At 36.8% G+C, this 17,323-nt stretch overlaps 1 protein-coding gene across 5 annotated transcripts in view; it reads left to right on the top strand.

The window, feature by feature from the left end:
• Positions 1-17,323, top strand: part of GLMN (glomulin, FKBP associated protein) — a 35,008-nt gene that overhangs the window by 4,080 nt on the left and 13,605 nt on the right. For all 5 annotated transcript variants that reach the window (XR_006817786.1, XM_046000653.1, XM_046000669.1 and 2 more), the window contains 6 exons: positions 2,655-2,771; positions 4,305-4,413; positions 5,762-6,008; positions 7,439-7,541; positions 14,492-14,679; positions 16,471-16,524. Coding sequence is in view for 4 of the 5 variants with exons in the window: in XM_046000653.1 (XP_045856609.1) it covers positions 2,655-2,771; positions 4,305-4,413; positions 5,762-6,008; positions 7,439-7,541; positions 14,492-14,679; positions 16,471-16,524 (818 nt within the window). In the remaining variant the exon portion in view is untranslated. The remainder of the gene's footprint in view (positions 1-2,654; positions 2,772-4,304; positions 4,414-5,761; positions 6,009-7,438; positions 7,542-14,491; positions 14,680-16,470; positions 16,525-17,323) is intronic.

Genomic DNA, 17,323 nt, shown 5'->3' on the forward strand with positions numbered 1-17,323 from the left:
GGAAAGGGAAAGAAGTGCTTAGTTGGAAAAGTAGAGTCTAACGGGAGCTAGTTAAGTTTTAAAAAGCAAATATAGTCTTAATAAGTAATCGTGGAGTAAGTGTAGTTTGGCAAAAAATTAATAAGCTCATAATATAAGTTTCTGATTAAAGACCTAAATATTAGGGATGCTTGGGTGGATCAGTCAGTTAATTATCTGCCTTCGGCTCAGGTCGTGATCCCAGGGTCCTGGGATCGAGTTCCACATCAGGCTCCTTGCTGAAAAGGGAGTTTGCTTCTCCCTCTGCCTACCCCTCCCCCTGCTAGTGTGCTCTCTCTTTCTCTCTCTCATTCTGACAAATAAATAAATAAATAAAATCTAAAGACCTAAGTATTAGAAGTCTAGCCACACACAAAAAATAGAAGAAAACAGAACAGAATATCAAATCTTTGGAGGAAGGATAGTTTATTATACTTTAAGATAATAGACATCATTTAACCTGTGAGTATGGAGCACCTATTTTGTAACAGGCCCTTGTCCAGATGCCAGGAATAGATAGAGCAGTAAACAAAAATCACTGTCCATATGGATCTTAAATTCTAATGAAGACAGGTAGCTACATGATAAATTACATAGTGTGTTAGAAAGTGATAAATACTATAGAGAAAAATAAAGCATAGTTGGGGGGATGTACCATGCTAGGTGAAATTGCAGAGATTTGATGGAAGGAGGGGTATAAATAAACCATGGGGCTGTCTGGAAGAACAGTGTGGCAGCGGAAATAACTAGCATAAAAATATTTAAAAAGAACAACTCAACTGTCTTTCTTATTGGATAAAAAAGGGTGTTGTTTTGCTATTTATTTTTTAAAAATCAATTTAGGTCTTCATTTTATGCCATTTTTTTAAAAGATTTTACTTGAGAGAGAGCACGTGTGTAAGCATATGAGTGGGGGAGGGGCAGAGGGACAAGCAAACTCCCCACTGAGCGCAGAGCCTGACACAGGGCTCCATCTCAGAAGGCTCCATCTCACTACCGGAGCCAAAATCCAGACCTGAACACCTAATAGCTGAGCCACCCAGGTGCTCCTTACTTCATGTTTTTAGCATAAACCATACTGAATAAGAAGAAAGGTGAAATATATATATATTTAAATGTAAATGAATATTTATGCATCTCTAAAAGAGGAAATCCATTTAGACCTAATAGCTAATAGGAAACAAACCAAAGAAAAGTAAGTATATTTTGCTATACAAAAAATAAGGACAACCAAAAAACCAAATTATTTATTGTAAATACAAGAATGGAATAGTAACAGGTAGGGAGCTTATGCAGATTGATAAAGACAGATGCTAAAATGTCCAGCTGATAAATGAGCAAAAGTATAAACAGTATTTCCTCTTGTGAGCTATATGTTCATGTCCCCTAACATATTCTGTTGCTAGATCTCTAGGACATGTTAAGTCTTACACCTTTACACATTGCTGTTTCAGAGCTTTAAACATATTTCCCACCCATTTATGCCTGACAGATTTTCCTCACAAGCCTTAGCTTAGCCATTGCCTCTTCGGGGAAGCCTTTTCTGCCTTTCCTAGATGGAAGTGACAATTCTCCTGCTATACCTTATACTCTACCTTGATTATTTTATAAGTCTGGGGTTATTGTACCTAACTGTCATCTTCTTAGATGTGTGTGTTTTTTTGTTTTTGTTTTTATGAGGGAACCTAGAATGTAAACTCTATCAGGATGGAGATCTTACCTTGCCTTATTCCAAGCACTAGACTATTTTAGGTACTTCACATATAGTAGTATATTCTTTTTTTTTTTTTTTCAGGCAGGTCCTCTTTTTTTAAAGATTTTATTTATTTGAAAGACAGAAATTGCAAGTAGGCGGAGAGGCAGGCAGAGAGAGAGAGGAGGAAGCAGGCTCCCTGCTGAGCAGAGAGCCCGATGCGGGGCTCGATCCCAGGACCCTGGGATTATGACGTGAGCCAAAGGCAGAGGCTTTAACCCACTGAGCCACCCAGGTGCCCCTAGTAGTATATTCTTGATAAATACTGGAGAGTTGAAACAGAAAGCAGGCCAGAGAAGTGGAGTATATTGTTGCTAGTTCCAAAAACAGTGGTTTTGATCATGAATGTGAATCACTAATTAAAAAGATAAACTTTTACTTGTGTGGTAAATATTCTGAAATATCTTTGAAAATAGAAGCAAGTTATATGTAGGAGAGAAAATAAAGTGGCATCCCCTTCTTTTACATAAGTTACATAATCATAATGTATGTACAGATTTTCCAAGGAACTTTCAAAGGTTCATGAGCATTGCATGGATTTCTTCATGAGTCAGGAGAGCAAAATTTTCCATGAAAATAAGTATTTGCTCACAAATTAACTCTCTTGTTGGAAATAGAGGAACTGTTTAAATTGTGAAAAAGACAAACTTACCTGATTTAAAGTAAGTGCCCATTCACCTTTCCCCAGTGAGAGTATTAAAAACTATCTTAAAATGTTGATAGTTGTTAGCTAACCCTAAAAAGTCAGGGTGAAATGCCATAGGCTTCATTTGCCTCATCTTAGCTACTTCAGAGGAAATTCTAAGCTACTTCAAGTTAAGAAAGCTCACTATAAGAGTCCTATAGATGGCCGTATTTTCTTTACTTTGAAATGTTTTTACAGGTCATTATCAAGAATATGGGCTGGAATCTTGTTGGTCCTGTTGTTCGATGTCTTTTGTGGAATAAGGAAGATGAGAAGAGAAAATACTATTTTCTGATGCTTGATTTGTTGGTAAAGGTAAGTTAACAAAATTACATTCTCTTTGTCACAATAGCCAGCAGTATTTTGTAATTCCCTTTAATGTTAAATGCTCATTTTGGGTGACAAAGCTTTTAGTTCATGAAAATATAGGAGAGAATTCTTTGGAGAAAAGGCCCAATTTTATTGATTGGATGGGCAAGTCCATTTCCATTTTTCCAAATTTCTGGGTGTAAGAATTATCTAACTTTCATCACAGACACACTGATTCAGAATCTCCAAGAAGATACCTAAGAAGCTCTATTTTTAATAATATCTTAATGTATAGATGTGGAATTCAGGGTTAAGAGAGGCAGTTGGTTTAAGGCCACACAGTTCTTTCAGCAGCAATAGAACTAACAAATATCAGGTTTTTTGTGTGTGTGGTAGGTTCTTTTCTGTGTGGTATGTTCTCTAAAAGAATATCAAAAACCTGGAATGCAAATGATCACAGGGGAAATAGGAAGAGGAAGTAAATTCAGTTGTAACCAACAACCTAAGAGACTCTTGGTAAAAGGTTACTAGAGTTATATGTAAAAAATGATGGTATAGGAGAATAAATTCTAAGGAAAAGAACATTTTAAGAAGCTACTTAGAGATCAATGCAAATAAAAATATATACTTGGAAAGAGGAAACCCCATGTAGGTAGTAGTTATTAATTATGAGGACTTTTTAAAAAGGCAAGTGAGTTAATTCTGGCTAGTCAGAAGGCACTGCAAAGTTTTATCTGTTCAGAAAGTACAAGAGAGACTGTACTCACTTAAATACCCTTGCAGTGTGAGCTAGAAAGGTCCCATCTGCTAAGTTCTGGGAACCAAGGTAGGTTTCAGAGTAGACAGGCAAAGCTAGAAGAAACCTCAGTTCTGATAATCAAGTTCTTTCTCCCTATTTTTCTAACTTTTCCTTTAGCCAGGAATTTAAGTCTCCAAAATATAGTTGTCTTTTTAAAAAGATCTTACTTAGTTATTTGAAAGAGAGAGAGCATACAAGCAGGGGGTGGGGGCAGAGGCAGAGGGAGAAGCAGACTCTCTGCTGAGCAGGGAGCCCAAGGCTGGACTCGATCCCAGAACCCTGGGATCATGACCTGACATGAAGGCAGACTCATAACTGACTGAACCACCCAGATGCCCTTGTCTTTTTTTTTTTTTTTTTTAAGATTTTATTTATTTATTTGAGAGAGAATGAGGGAGAGGGAGAGAGAATCTAAAGCAGACTTTGCACTGAGCACAGAGACCAACAAAGGGCTTGATCACACAGCTGTGAGATCATGACCAGAGCTAAAACCAAGAGTTGAAGGCTTGCCCCAAATATAGTTGTCTATTAAGAGACTTAGGACTTCCTGCTTTGTAGTTTTACAGTGATTTGACAGATTCTATGTTTTGTTAGTGTATTTTTTTAAAACAATTTTGTGAGGTTTTTTACTGTTAAGCAAAAATATATTTTCTCAGTATATGCTGCCTTTTAAAAATAGTAATCATGTGGCTTTAAATACAACTTGTATTAAACAGGTTCAATTGTGAATATTTTTATAGTTATGTAATCCAAAGGAATTATTGTTGGGTTTGCTTGAACTGATTGAAGAGCCCTCTGGAAAACAGATATCCCAAATTATTCTTCTTTTACTTCAGCCATTACAAACAGGTAATAAGTATTTTGATATCTAAGGATTTCTTATTTTATCTGTGTTCAGTTCTTGATATTACTCCAAAATGTCAGCATTATACCAAAGTAAAATTTATGACTAATTATTGAGTCCTCTGCTTAAACTAGCAGTAGCAGTACCAGTTTGAATCCTGCTGCCTATAGGAAGACAACAATACCTGGCACAGATACCTATTATATATTTTGTTGAATGTCATGTTTTTCAGGCATTATGTTATAATCTGTAGCTTTTTGCCTAACCTTCCCATCTACAACAGATATCTAGAATTTTCCCTGTAAACGTATTTAAAGGATTGCCTCTGTGATGTCTGCTTTACTCAATCTGTTAGCATTGTGATAGGTCCTATATCTTGGTTAAGAACAGTATTCAGCCATTCTTCTTCCTCTGCCCTGTGAAGTTGGGGCTGGGGAGAGCAGAAGAACTACTGAATGAAACAAATGTAGAAATAAAGTCTCCATGACTGAGTGCAGTAACATTATTGTTAAGCAATAGACCTTGGCAACCAAAGCAGACAATATTTATCCATGGGAAAAGACTATCTTTTCCTTTTATGACTTACATATAATTCAGAGTCTGATAGATGGACCCAGAATCTAGAAGTGAGAGTAAATTAATCTTAAGTGAGAATGAAGCAGCTTCATACCACTTGAATATTCAGTCTCCTAGAAAGGAAAATATAGTAATACTACCTTTCATTTTGACAGTGCTTTGTATTTTACAAAGATACTTTCTCTTTTTTAAATTTTTTTTTTATTAACATATAATATACTATTAGTCCCAGGGGTATAGGTCTGTGAATCACCAGGTTTACACACTTCACAGCACTAATCATAGCGCATACCTCCCCCAATGTCCATAACCCCACCACCCTCTACCTAGCCCCTCCTCCTGGCAACCCTCAGTTTGTTCTGTGAGATTAAGAGTCTTTTATGGTTTGTCTCCCTCCCCGATCCCATCTTGTTTCATTTATTCTCTTCCTACCCCCCAAACCTCCCACATTGCATCTCAACTTCCTCATATCAGGGAGATCATATGATAATTGTTTTTCTAAAGACACTTTCTCTTATTTGATACTTAAAACAACCAAAAAATGTGGAACAAAGTGTTTCCATGGTTAGAAACAAAACAAGATTTTGTGGCATCTGTTGTAGAGTGCCATGATTGTAAGATGATCCAATATTTCATGCACCACTAAGAAGGAAGAATAAAAACATTACCAATTAAGTTATGATATGTCATCCTTATTTCAAAGTTGTTACAGTGTTTTTTTAAACATAAGCATACTTGATGAAGCTACCTCAAGTCACAATTTGGTCTCTGTTTTAGTGATTCAGAAACTTCATAACAACAAGGCATATTCAGTGGGATTAGCATTGTCCACCCTTTGGAGTCAGCTATCTCTCCTTCCTGTTCCATACTCAGAAGAACAAATACAAATAGATGACTATGGCCTTTGTCAGTGTTGCAAAGCGTTAATAGAGTTCACTAAGCCTTTTGTGGAAGAAGTCATTAATGACAAAGAAAACTCACTGGAAAATGAAAATGAAAAGTTAAAGGATGAATTACTGAAATTGTAAGTATATTTTTGGTAATATTTCAGAGTGGAATTAAATAGTCCATCAATTATTTTATGTTTCTTTGTTGCATTTATTTGCCATGGACATAGAAATCTAGTTTATGGTCTTGAGTTGTAGTAGATTATAGGGTACAGTGGTCAGTGCCTCAGTAAATGCCATGTTCTACATTTTTAAAAGTTAAAAACCAAAATCCATTTGTTTAATTTATATTCCTCTATGACTTACTTTTATTCATCATAGTAAGTGAATAATTAAAGGGTGGAAATGTAGCTCAGAGAATCTGGTCTTTCTGTGAGGGAATTGTGTTTTTACTCTCCTTTTGAAAGCAGAAGCAGCACTAGACAGTTGAACATCCAACTTGACCATAAAAATGGTAACAGAGTACCCAGTAGCATTCATTCTAGAGGTACTGTACACTAAACATGCTTCATTGTGGCTGTCAAGCACCTGACATATAGCTAGTTCAGATTAAGATGTGCTCTAAATATAAAATGCTCCTTGGATTTTAAAGACTTTCTATTAAAAAAAGTAGTAAAATATCTCAATAATTTTTATACTGACATATTGAGACAATATTTTAAGTATATTGGGTTAATAAGATAAGTTATTACTTTCCCTTGTTTCTTTTTTAATGTGACTGAAAGATTTTAAGTTATATGTGGGGCTTGTATTATATTTCTATTGGACAGTATTGGACTAGATTATTGAATTACATGGACTAGTAATTTTATCTTTTAAATTTTGGAAACTAAAACTATAGTTAGCTTTCTATTTTTTCAGGTTAAGACATTAAAATTTTTTTTGCCATTTATAAAACCCATTATTTCGTGAAAGTAAAAGTATTTAAAGAATTGGGAAGCCTTAATCACAGAATAAAGTTTGGTTTTCTAAATAAAACAAATAGAGCTTTATGAAAAAAAATTACATTGTCCCGATTTTTCCTTGAACTAATGAAAACTACCTCATGGAATAGCACCGGCCCTTAAACCTTCAGTAACCCTTCATATAGTCCAGATGTGTAAGTGAATCTTAACACATGGAGTCTAGCAAGGTGTTCTCATGCTTTCCCCAGTATTAGTAGGAAGGATTTTTTTTTTTTTTTAACTTTTTAAGATTTTATTTATTTATTTGACAGAGAGAGCACAAGCAGGGGGAGTGCAGGGAGAGGGAGAAGCAGGCTCCCCACTAAGCAGGGTCCGGACTAAGGGACTCAATCCCAAGACCCTGGGATCATGACCTGAGCTGAAGGCAGACACTTAATTGACCATGCCACCCAGGTGCCCATAGTAGGAAGGATATTACATGAGCAGTTTTACAGGTGGTTGAGTTATTTTTCATGTAAAATTAACTTCAATATGTTTATAGAATTAGATATTTTATACTTAGGAAATGGTGTATTCACAGTTACCCATTTCTTATACCTTAGTTGTTTCAAAAGCTTGAAATGCCCTTTGCTGACAGCACAGTTCTTTGAGCAGTCCAAAGAAGCTGGAAATGATCCTTTAAGATGTTTTGCATCTGAAATAATAGTAAGTACAGCTAATTTAATCTGCCATAAAATCTGCTGTAATTTAAAATGTTATCCATATTCTTATGTACTGCATGTGGGCATGTAAATTGATACATTATTAATGCGATATGTATTTTTTGTAGAACATCAATAAAAGGATGGAAAATAAACAGCAATATTATTTGGGTAATGAAATCAATACCTTCCAGACTTTGCTTTTGTAGTCAAATAAATATATACATAATATAATTTTTTAAGGATTCTATAGCATTATACATATTTTTTTGTAATGTACTTTGTTTCTTTTAGCATATTATGAATATTTTTCCATTGTCTTTCCGTTTTTGTTTAACTTGGCCCATCTAGCTCTAGGTTTTCTCCAGTTTTTCAGTATTATAATACAATTCCAACTTTCTTCTTTTAACTGTTAAGTCTGTGGTAAGTATCTTTTTAACCAAATCTTTGCATATTTCTTTAGTTATTTCCTTGAATTCCTAGAAGTGGAATTTCTGTGCCTAAGAATATCTCCACTTTTAAGGCTTATGATAAATATTTTCAAAATAACTCCAGAAATAAGTAAATTTTATTTTAAAAGTAATTTGGCTTAATGAATCAAGAGTATTTTTAAGTGTGCTGGGATTCTATACTAGGGAACTAATCTGAAATATGGAAAATATGTACTTGAGATTGATAGTCATGCATTTCAGGTTAAAGCAGTCATTGTGGTTGTGGGTTTTCTTCAGCCATGTTCAGCTGTATGAGTGTAGGTGCAACATAGGAAGAAAGTTGGATTTAATTAGGTCAGAGTTTTGAGAACTGTGTGAGTTCTACAAAGCAGGAGAGGGGGAAAGACACATATCCAAGGAAGTGACTGTGATGGTCAGTGAAATTAAAGCTGAGTAAGGAAGGAAGTTAGGACATACTAAATGTGAGAAACAGTGAAAAAGATGGTAGGATCATTGGACTGAAGTTCCCAGTGTGACTGACAAGTTTTTGAAGCTGGGTTACTAAAAGGAATGAGCTGAAAAGATTGGAGCTTAAAGAACAGGATGCTTGAAATAATACTGTGGAAAAGTTCAGTGACTAATAACATTGCTGGGATATGACTACGGAGTGAGTGTTCTAAGGAGCAGGTGGAGGCTGAAATCATTGGACTAGACAGTGAAGTACCTGAGATTCCATGGTACTAGAAGATCTTTGGTTGTACATTTAAGTCACACAGAATTATAAGAATGATGTCCAAAACCCAATTAATGGAGTGATCTTGGGGTAGATGTTGGACAGGGACATGAAATGAGTTTCAAAGCTGAGGGGTTCAAAGAGGATGGGGGAGAATGGTCTAGAAGCAGCAAGGAGAACAGGTTTTTACTTCCAGGCTTGCCATAGTGGATATGAGTGAAAAAATAGCAACCCTTTGGGAGGCCTGCAGAGAAAATAGTTGTTTTCAGAAGAGTCAGATTCTTTTAGAGCAAGAGAGGTAAGAGACCATTTCATGAAGAATGGATTTTGCTAATTACTGAGTTTCACAGGCCATACTTTGAAGGGTATCTAAGATCTGAGAAGAGGCAGGAGAAGGGTTTAGAACAGGAGATGCCAGAAATTTAGGGGAACTAGATTCTGAGGATAAATGATTTGGTAACTAATATAAATAGGGTTACGTAGTTAAAGGGGGTAACACTGATGGTCAGATTAGTAGAGAAGAGTGTATGAGTGATTTAGAGAGAGAAAAAGGGAGGGATTTTCCCAGGAGCACATAAGAGACTGGGGCCTCTTCATTGTTGCCAGTGTTATAGTATAATCCCCTGGATATAGTATAAACATTAGCATATATGATAAATGTACCCTATTTTGAGAAGATAGCTATGAAAGTTGGTAACTGTTGCAGGATTTTAAGCCTGGGAATGATGTGATTATTTTGGATTCATCACATCAATGGAGGTTAAATTTAACTGAGATACGATTAGAAATAGGGAGGTCCTTAAGTGTGTTTTGGGAGTTAAGTGAGAAATAATGGGATCCAGATTATGGAAATGGTGGTAGAGATAAAGAGGAGAAGGCAAAATAAAAAATTTTATAGTAGGTAAAATCAGCAAAATTTGGTCATTAATTGGATTTAGAAAACTAGTTAAAAAGTTGATTTGTGGATGTATGCTTGGGTAACTGTGCAGATAAAGGTGCAAAGAACAGGGTGTTTTGTGCTTTAACAATATTTTTTATTAAGATAATTTAAAGACAGAAAAGTGGAAAGAATAATATAATGTAACCTCATGTACCCATGACCCAGGTTTAACAATTTTTGACATTATGCCTATCTTACTTTATCTATTCTCCTTTTTTTTTCCACTGTAGTATTTTAGAGTAAGTCCTAGACTTATCATCTGTAAGTCTTCAAGTATACTTCTTTAGTAAGAAATTCTAAAATGTAACCACAATCCATTTTGGCATCTAACAAGATTAACAATAATTTCTTTATATATATTTAATCCCCAGAGAGCAGGTTTTTCAGGGGAAAGTTTGGAATGATCAAATTTTGATGAGATAATCTAAAGAGGTAGGTAAGTGTGAGAAAAGGTCTTAGGACTGAACCCTACAGAATGCCAACACGTAAGCCCACCAAAGAGAAGAAAGAAGGGTCACAGAGGTGGGACAAATATCACAGAAAGTCGGGTATTAGAGTTGCAGGAAGAAAAAATTGATTGGTCATGTTAAATGTAGCCTGTAAAGTAACAGTTGAAAAGCATCCATTGGTTTTAGGAAGATGGCATTGATAATCTTAGCAAAAGCAGTTTAAGCAGAATGTTGGAGACAAAAACAGAGGAGTGGTTAAAGGAGTGCATGGACAATGAAAAAAAGATGGCAGCTAATATAAGGTGTTCTGCAAAAGAGGATGAATAAGAAAGAAGAGTAGTGGGAAGACATGGGCCTATGGTAGGAAAGTAATGAGGGAGATAGGGAGTCTTGAGCATGTGTATTTATTTATAGACTGAAAAGGTGGGAACCATTAGGAAAAGAGAAGTGTTCCAGGGTAACTGAAATAATGTGGCTTGAGAGCACACAGATCAAGAGAGCACAGGATCAAGGACACCTAGAGGAGGAAAGAATGGATATGCATGCAGGGAAATTTGTGGCAGGAATTGAATATTAAAGTTGAAGGGAATCAAACCCACTGGCCTCAGATTTTTAGGTGAAGGAGATCTCTTAAGAGTCTAATTGGTAAGGGTTTGAAATACTGAAGAGAAAGGAAGGAGAGACAGTAGGAGACCATGAAAGCATTAGTCAGTAGTGTGATCACTCATCTGTGGTTGGACACCACAACTTTAGCTATACAGTTTGTATTTGTGTCTGATGTTTTGCCAGCAGTACTCAAGTGCCTGGGTGTAGAAGTAGAGGAGGTGGATTGTAGCTATTTTTCCAAAGCTGGCAGTTTATTGCGTAGATGGAGCTAAAGGAAATACAGAATAGAAATAGTTCAAATGACCAATAATGTGCTGGTTGGACAGGGAAAGAAGGAGTTAGGAGGGGGCAATTAGGTAGGTTAGATGAAGGGATCCCAGAACTAGAGAATTCAGTGGTAGAAAAGCAGGTTGGTAAGAGAGACAGGATAAGAAGTTGTCACAAAATGAGATGTTGGGGTTTATGTATCTAATGTGGAATAGCTGCAAATGTTGGGATTATGTGCTGAAATTAGTTAGAAATTTAAATCACTGGAATACAGAAATCAAGAGCCATGAGGCTGGCCTGTTAGAGGAGTTTCCTATGTGAACATTCAATTTTTTTCCCATATGGTAGCAGGAGTTGGATAGAAAAAAGATTGTGAGCAGATACCAGAGTCTTTAATGAATGTGGGGGAAATGACCAGGCAGTCAGCTTATGGCAGAGATGAGGACAGCTAAAGGCAGTGTGGTATCTGCCTGAAAGGAAAATGTGCTTTTGCTTGAGAATAGAGGAAGACCAAAGATAATATCCAACTTCTACCCATACCAGCCTTCCTCACTGCTGCCTCCCTGACTGTGCTGTGTAAGAGGTATTAGAGAATGAGCAGCTTGCACCAGAAATAAGTCAGGTTTAATTACACCAATAAGAGCAAGTATCCTATGAGGAGGTTGAGGGTGTAGGGAAGAGGTTTTAAGATCTCAGCAGAAGGAGCATTAGAAGTAGAGACAAGTGAGGAAGCACAAAGCAAAGGAGAAACAGAGATGGCTCTTTTTTTTTTTGCCACTTGCTGTGCCGACCACATGCTTCCCTGTGCCCCTCATAACCATTCTTCCCCAAATCAAAGAAACCAAGGACTTCCTGCTCATGGCCAGGTGAAAGGATGCCAGATCCATCAAGATCAAGAAAAAGAAGGATAATGTGGAGTTAAAAGTTCAGTGCAGTAGATACCTAGTATACCTTGGTCATCACAGACAAAGGCAGAGAAACAAAAGCAGTTCCTGCCCTCAGTTTTGGCAGTGAAGGAGCTGAAATGAACCTGGTACACTAATTTGAAGTGTATTAAAATTTTAGAAATTAAGAGGGGTGCCTGGGTGGCTCAGTGGGTTAAAGCCTCTGCCTTCAGCTCAGGTCATGATCTCAGGGTCCTGGGATCGAGCCCCACATCGGGCTCTCTGCTCAGGGGGGAGCCTGCTTCCTCTTCTCTCTCTGCCTGCCTCTCTGCCTACTCATGATCTCTGACTGTCAAATAAATAAAATTTTTAAAAAAATTTTAGAAATTAAGAAAAAAGTAGAGGTGAAATGAGATGAAGGGGATGAAGTAAGGAGGTGCCTTCTGTTCTATGCTGGAGAAGTTCAGGTGAGTGTGTCATGCTTGAGCTTGATAGCCTCAGCTATCCCTCCTTTGGCAGAAGTTATTTTGATATAGAAGTGCTTGAATGTCCCAAGGGTTTTACCACAGGAACATGCCTAAAAGGGCCAAGGCTGCCATGAGAAATTATAGAGTGGTAGGTACATCTGAGTATTAGCAAGATTCTGGATGGCGTGTGGGTAGAAAGTGGAGGCCCTAATTTGGACACAGGTGGTCTCCAGATATCCTAAAGCAGCACTGAAGAATCTGGTTATGTATAATGATTTTTTTTTTTTTTTAAAGATTTTATTTATTCATTTGACAGAGAGAGAGATCACAAGTAGGCAGAGAGGCAGGCAGAGAGAAAGGAGGAAGCAGGATCCCTGCGGAGCAGAGAGCCCGATGCGGGGCTCGATCCCAGGACCCTGAGATCATGACCTGAGCCGAAGGCAGCGGCTTAATCCACTGAGCCACCCAGCCGCCCCTGTATAATGATTTTTTAAAGGGCTAACCCTACTCTGGGAAAAAAAAAAATATATATATATATATCTAGTATTGGCAGAATGAAAAAATGGAGCTTCATGATTAAGAGGACATTTAGAATCCAAGTACGGTAAACTTTTGTCTTCTAGCTATAACAGGAATGCATGGCTTTGAAAATCAGTACACCAAGTACATATTTAGCCTCTGGTAGCTGAATAGCAGTCTCTTGTGACTAAGAATGATTTCCTACGGTTCTTTTTTGTGTTCTGAAATGACTAATGGAGCCATCTGGGATCAGCAGATTTTACTTCCCTCAAGGCTGGAAAAGTCTTATTTGGCTTTACAATTCCTCACAGTGTCAGGCCCAGTGCCTGACACTCAAGTATTTATTAAAATAAATGAGTGAATATGTGGTAGGTCAGTATTCATTCTGATTTAACTGTTTTTGTCATTCCCTTTTTACCTCTATATAGTAGTTTGTTGTAACCTTATCTTCTACTCTTTTTGTGGACCTTCTCAATAAATATTTGATATAGACATGCTGTCATTTTCTAGATAAGGAGACTGAAGCTTAAGAGGAATTAGGTAACTTGTCCAGTATCTCACAGCTAATAAGTGGTGAAGCCAAAATTCAGATCAATTCCATTGGATTCTAAAGATCAGATGCTTTCTAGGATACTTTAGTTAGAACGAACATAAGAGGAATAGGAATGGCCTTATGTTTCCTGAGTGTCCCTTTTTCTCTTTTTCCCTCCTTAAAAAAAAAAAAAAAAAAAAAAAGATAAAACTGTAGTCCTATCCACTCATGCTTATCTTTCTCTTAGGACACAAGAACCCTTATGACCTGAGATAGCAGCACTTTTTTCCAAAGTCTCTGGTGCCACTGACCAGTGTTCTGTCCACTCTGTGTCTAGTCAGACAGTGGTCAGTGGAGCACTGTTCCTAGAGTATTCATCTGAGTAGTTAGTTTACTATCATTTCATGCTATTTGTATGTCTCACATTTTTGGATTGCTCTCAAATACCTCTGAAGCACTTCAAAAAAAATGTGATAAAATATACATAACAAAATTTACTATTTTAACCATTTTTAGGGGTACAGTTCAGTGGCATTAAATACATTCACATTGTCATGCAACTGTCACCACCACCCATCTCTAAAACTTTTTCATCTTTCCACCCAGGTCCCTCAGGTTGTTGGCAGATTTATCTCCTTGAAGGTATAGATTGAGGTCCCCATTTGCTTGTTGGCTATTTTGTCAGGGACTGCTTTCAGCTCCTAGAGGCTGTCTGTAGTTTCTTGCCACACAGCCCTCTCTGTAGGCCCTCTCATAACATGGCAACTTAGTTCTTTAATGCCTACAGAGTTGAGTTTCTGACTCTCAGGGAGGGCGTGGTCCCTTTTTAAAAGTCATCTACCTGCTTAAGTCAGGCCCACCAAGGATAGTCACCATTCTGAATAAACCCAAATCAACTGATTTGGAACCTTAAATACATCTGCAAAAATCCTTTCACTTTTGTCATAACATAATCTCATCATGTGGTGACATCTTGCCATACTCTGTTGATTAGAAGCAAGTCCAGCAGGTCCCACCAACACTCAAGGGGAATTGATTATACATGATGTGTATGTGGCTGGGGAGGATGGAAAGGACATACTAGAGCCTGCCTGCTATAGCTTATTTTTTTAAATCTATTTTACAGGGCTTTTTATCAGCAGTTGGACATCCTTTCCCCAAAATTATTTTTAATCATGGAAGGAAAAAGAGGACTTGGGACTATCTTGAATTTGAGGAAGAAGAAGACAAACAGTTAGCAGACTCTATGGCTTCTCTGGCCTATTTGGTATTTGTACAGGGCATCAGTATTGATCAGCTTCCAATGGTCTTAAGGTAGGAGTTAATGTTTGGTTTATTCATGCAATTCTAAAATTATCAATGAGTATCAAACTCATTAATCTAATTTCCAGTATGTTCATTAATGTACTAATACATTTTAAATGAAGTATAAATAAAAGCTATTTTTATTAATAATACTGCCTATCATCTGTTAAAGTTGGTAGTACTCAAATAGTGAAAAGGTGTTTGGGGGTGGGGGGGAGTAGGGTTGAAACAGACATAATGATGGGGACAAGAATCAGAAAGTATGAAGCCAGACACAAGCTGTTGGGATCACCCGGCTCCATAAGGGAGGGAACTGGTTAGTTACTCATGCATGGGGTGGTCTAAGTTGCCATCATCTATTAACTGGATTACTCATGTAATCCTGAGTATTTATATATCCTCAATCCCTTTTAATCCAGCTCTTTCAAAACACAGAGTAGTCCCTTAATGAAAACACTTCAGTGGCTATTTGTTGCTCTAAAGTCTAAAAATCTTCACATGAGACAAGCTTATGCATAATCTGGTCCCTGCTTGGTTGTCTTGACTCACCTTCTACTGCCTTTTCTTTTGTTTACTATGCTCCAGTGACACAGACCTTTTTTCGGTTTCTTACTGAAATAGAACCTTTCTCCTGTAGGGCCTTTGTATATGCTTAGCCCATCTCTAACGTTAAATGTCACTTTATGAAGAAAGTCTCTTATCGCCCAATTTAGGTTGAATCTTCCTTTTGTAATTATCTTAACCTTATCTTCCTTTTCCTATAAAGTTTATCAAAATTATTTTTTAAATAAATAATTTTATAATGTAATACTTTTTGGACTTTAATATCCATGATAATAAGGATAACGTGCTTGTCTTGCAGGCCATAGGTGTCTTTGTGTGCATTTATATATTTATGTGTGAATATACTTGGGGATATATTTCTGTGTAATACTGCAGTAATGGTTACCACTTCCATGTTCACCATGTACTAAACAGCTTTGTATGCACTGTAGTATTATGAAATAGAGCATTCATATTTTCTAGATGAAAATAACAGGCTTAGACAATTTAGGATATAAGTCAATACATACAACTTAATTAGTGGGACAGGTAGATTCAAACAGTTCTGAGTAGGTCGTGGTGGTATAGAAGTATACAGAAGTATACAGAACTTCCAGACAGTTCTGTCTGACCCTAGAGCCTGTACTCTTAATCATACTACCACCAAAATGACTTAGGTACATACGTTGGTTTGCCACAAACTGGGTAGTTTTAAAATAACAGAAATTTACTGTCCCATAGTTCTGGAGGAAAGAAGTCCAAGGTTAGGGTGTGGGCAGGACTGGTTCCTTCAGAGAGCTCTGAGAGAGAGTCTGTTTCATCCTCTCCCCTGTTTGCTGGTGATTTGCTGGCAATTCTTCATGTTCCTTGACTTATAGATCTGTCACTCCATTCTGCCTTCATATTCATATAGCATTCTCTCTGTGTCTGTCTCTGTCCAAATTTACCTTTAATATAAGAACATGAGTTGTACTAGAATAGGGCTCGCACTAATGACCTCACTTTATGACCTCACATTATCTCCAGGGTAGGGAAGTTCTTGTTCTGTCCCTGCCCATCCCAATTAAAAAAAAAAAAAAAGGTGCCCCATCTCCAAATAAGGTTATATGCTGAGGTTCTTTCTGGAGGTTAGGATTCCAACATTTGTTTTTGGAGGGGGGCACAATTCTACCCATAACAGTATTTGTGTATATAAAATTTCTAAAAATGTACGTGTATGTGATATATACAAATATGTATGTATGTTGTCTATTTTAGCCCATCATACCTTTTGCAATTTAATATGGGGCATATTGAAGTCTTTTTGCAAAGGTAAGATCATTTAGATGGCATCTCAGAATTAAATAGTAGTATTAAAGTAGTTCTTATTAAGAGTGGGGGAAACTACCTTCTCTTTGCCAGACCCTAATTAATTGGTTATTTTATAAAACAGTGATGTAAATATGAGACAAATGAGTTAAAGAGGTTTTACAACAAAACATCTCTTAAATATTAAAATACTGTCTTCTAAGGGAATTTCCAGTCATCTGCTTCTGTGGTCTTCCCTTATTTCAAAAGCTGTAAAGTTAAAACACCTCTGTCCCACTGCAGCCTCCTCGATCTAAGAAGAGGTGGTCAGTAAAAGAATTTCATCCATGATTTTGCTTCATGGACACAATCTGAACTGCATTGAAAGGAAAGAGATGTCTTGACCCCACCTTTTCATAATTTAAAGATTATTATTGACAGTGATTATATCCAATAACTTTTCTTATTTGAAGCATTAAGAATGCAAGTCTTTCTTTTTAAAAAAATTACCAAGTAACAAATATGTATAATTCTCCCAGATAGATATTGAAGAATTTTGCAAAACTCTATACACTTTGTGTTATCTTGTAACATGTTTAAATTATCTCTTGTGATCAATCAGGACCTTCAGTAGTATCCTATAGGAACATTAGTGACAGTTTATCAATCCCATCTCTTCCCAGGTGAAGGAAGATTTGTAACATGGCAAATGTCCAAAGCCTCGGCCTACAAGGCAGGAATTTCCAAGGGTCTCCTGGCACAAGTAGTTATTAACTCTGTAAATTTAATGTATTATGTATGTCTTAATGATTTTACATTCTTT

This window comes from Meles meles, chromosome 1, assembly GCF_922984935.1.
Source record: "Meles meles chromosome 1, mMelMel3.1 paternal haplotype, whole genome shotgun sequence".
In the NCBI taxonomy this organism is placed as follows: Eukaryota; Metazoa; Chordata; class Mammalia; order Carnivora; family Mustelidae; genus Meles; species Meles meles.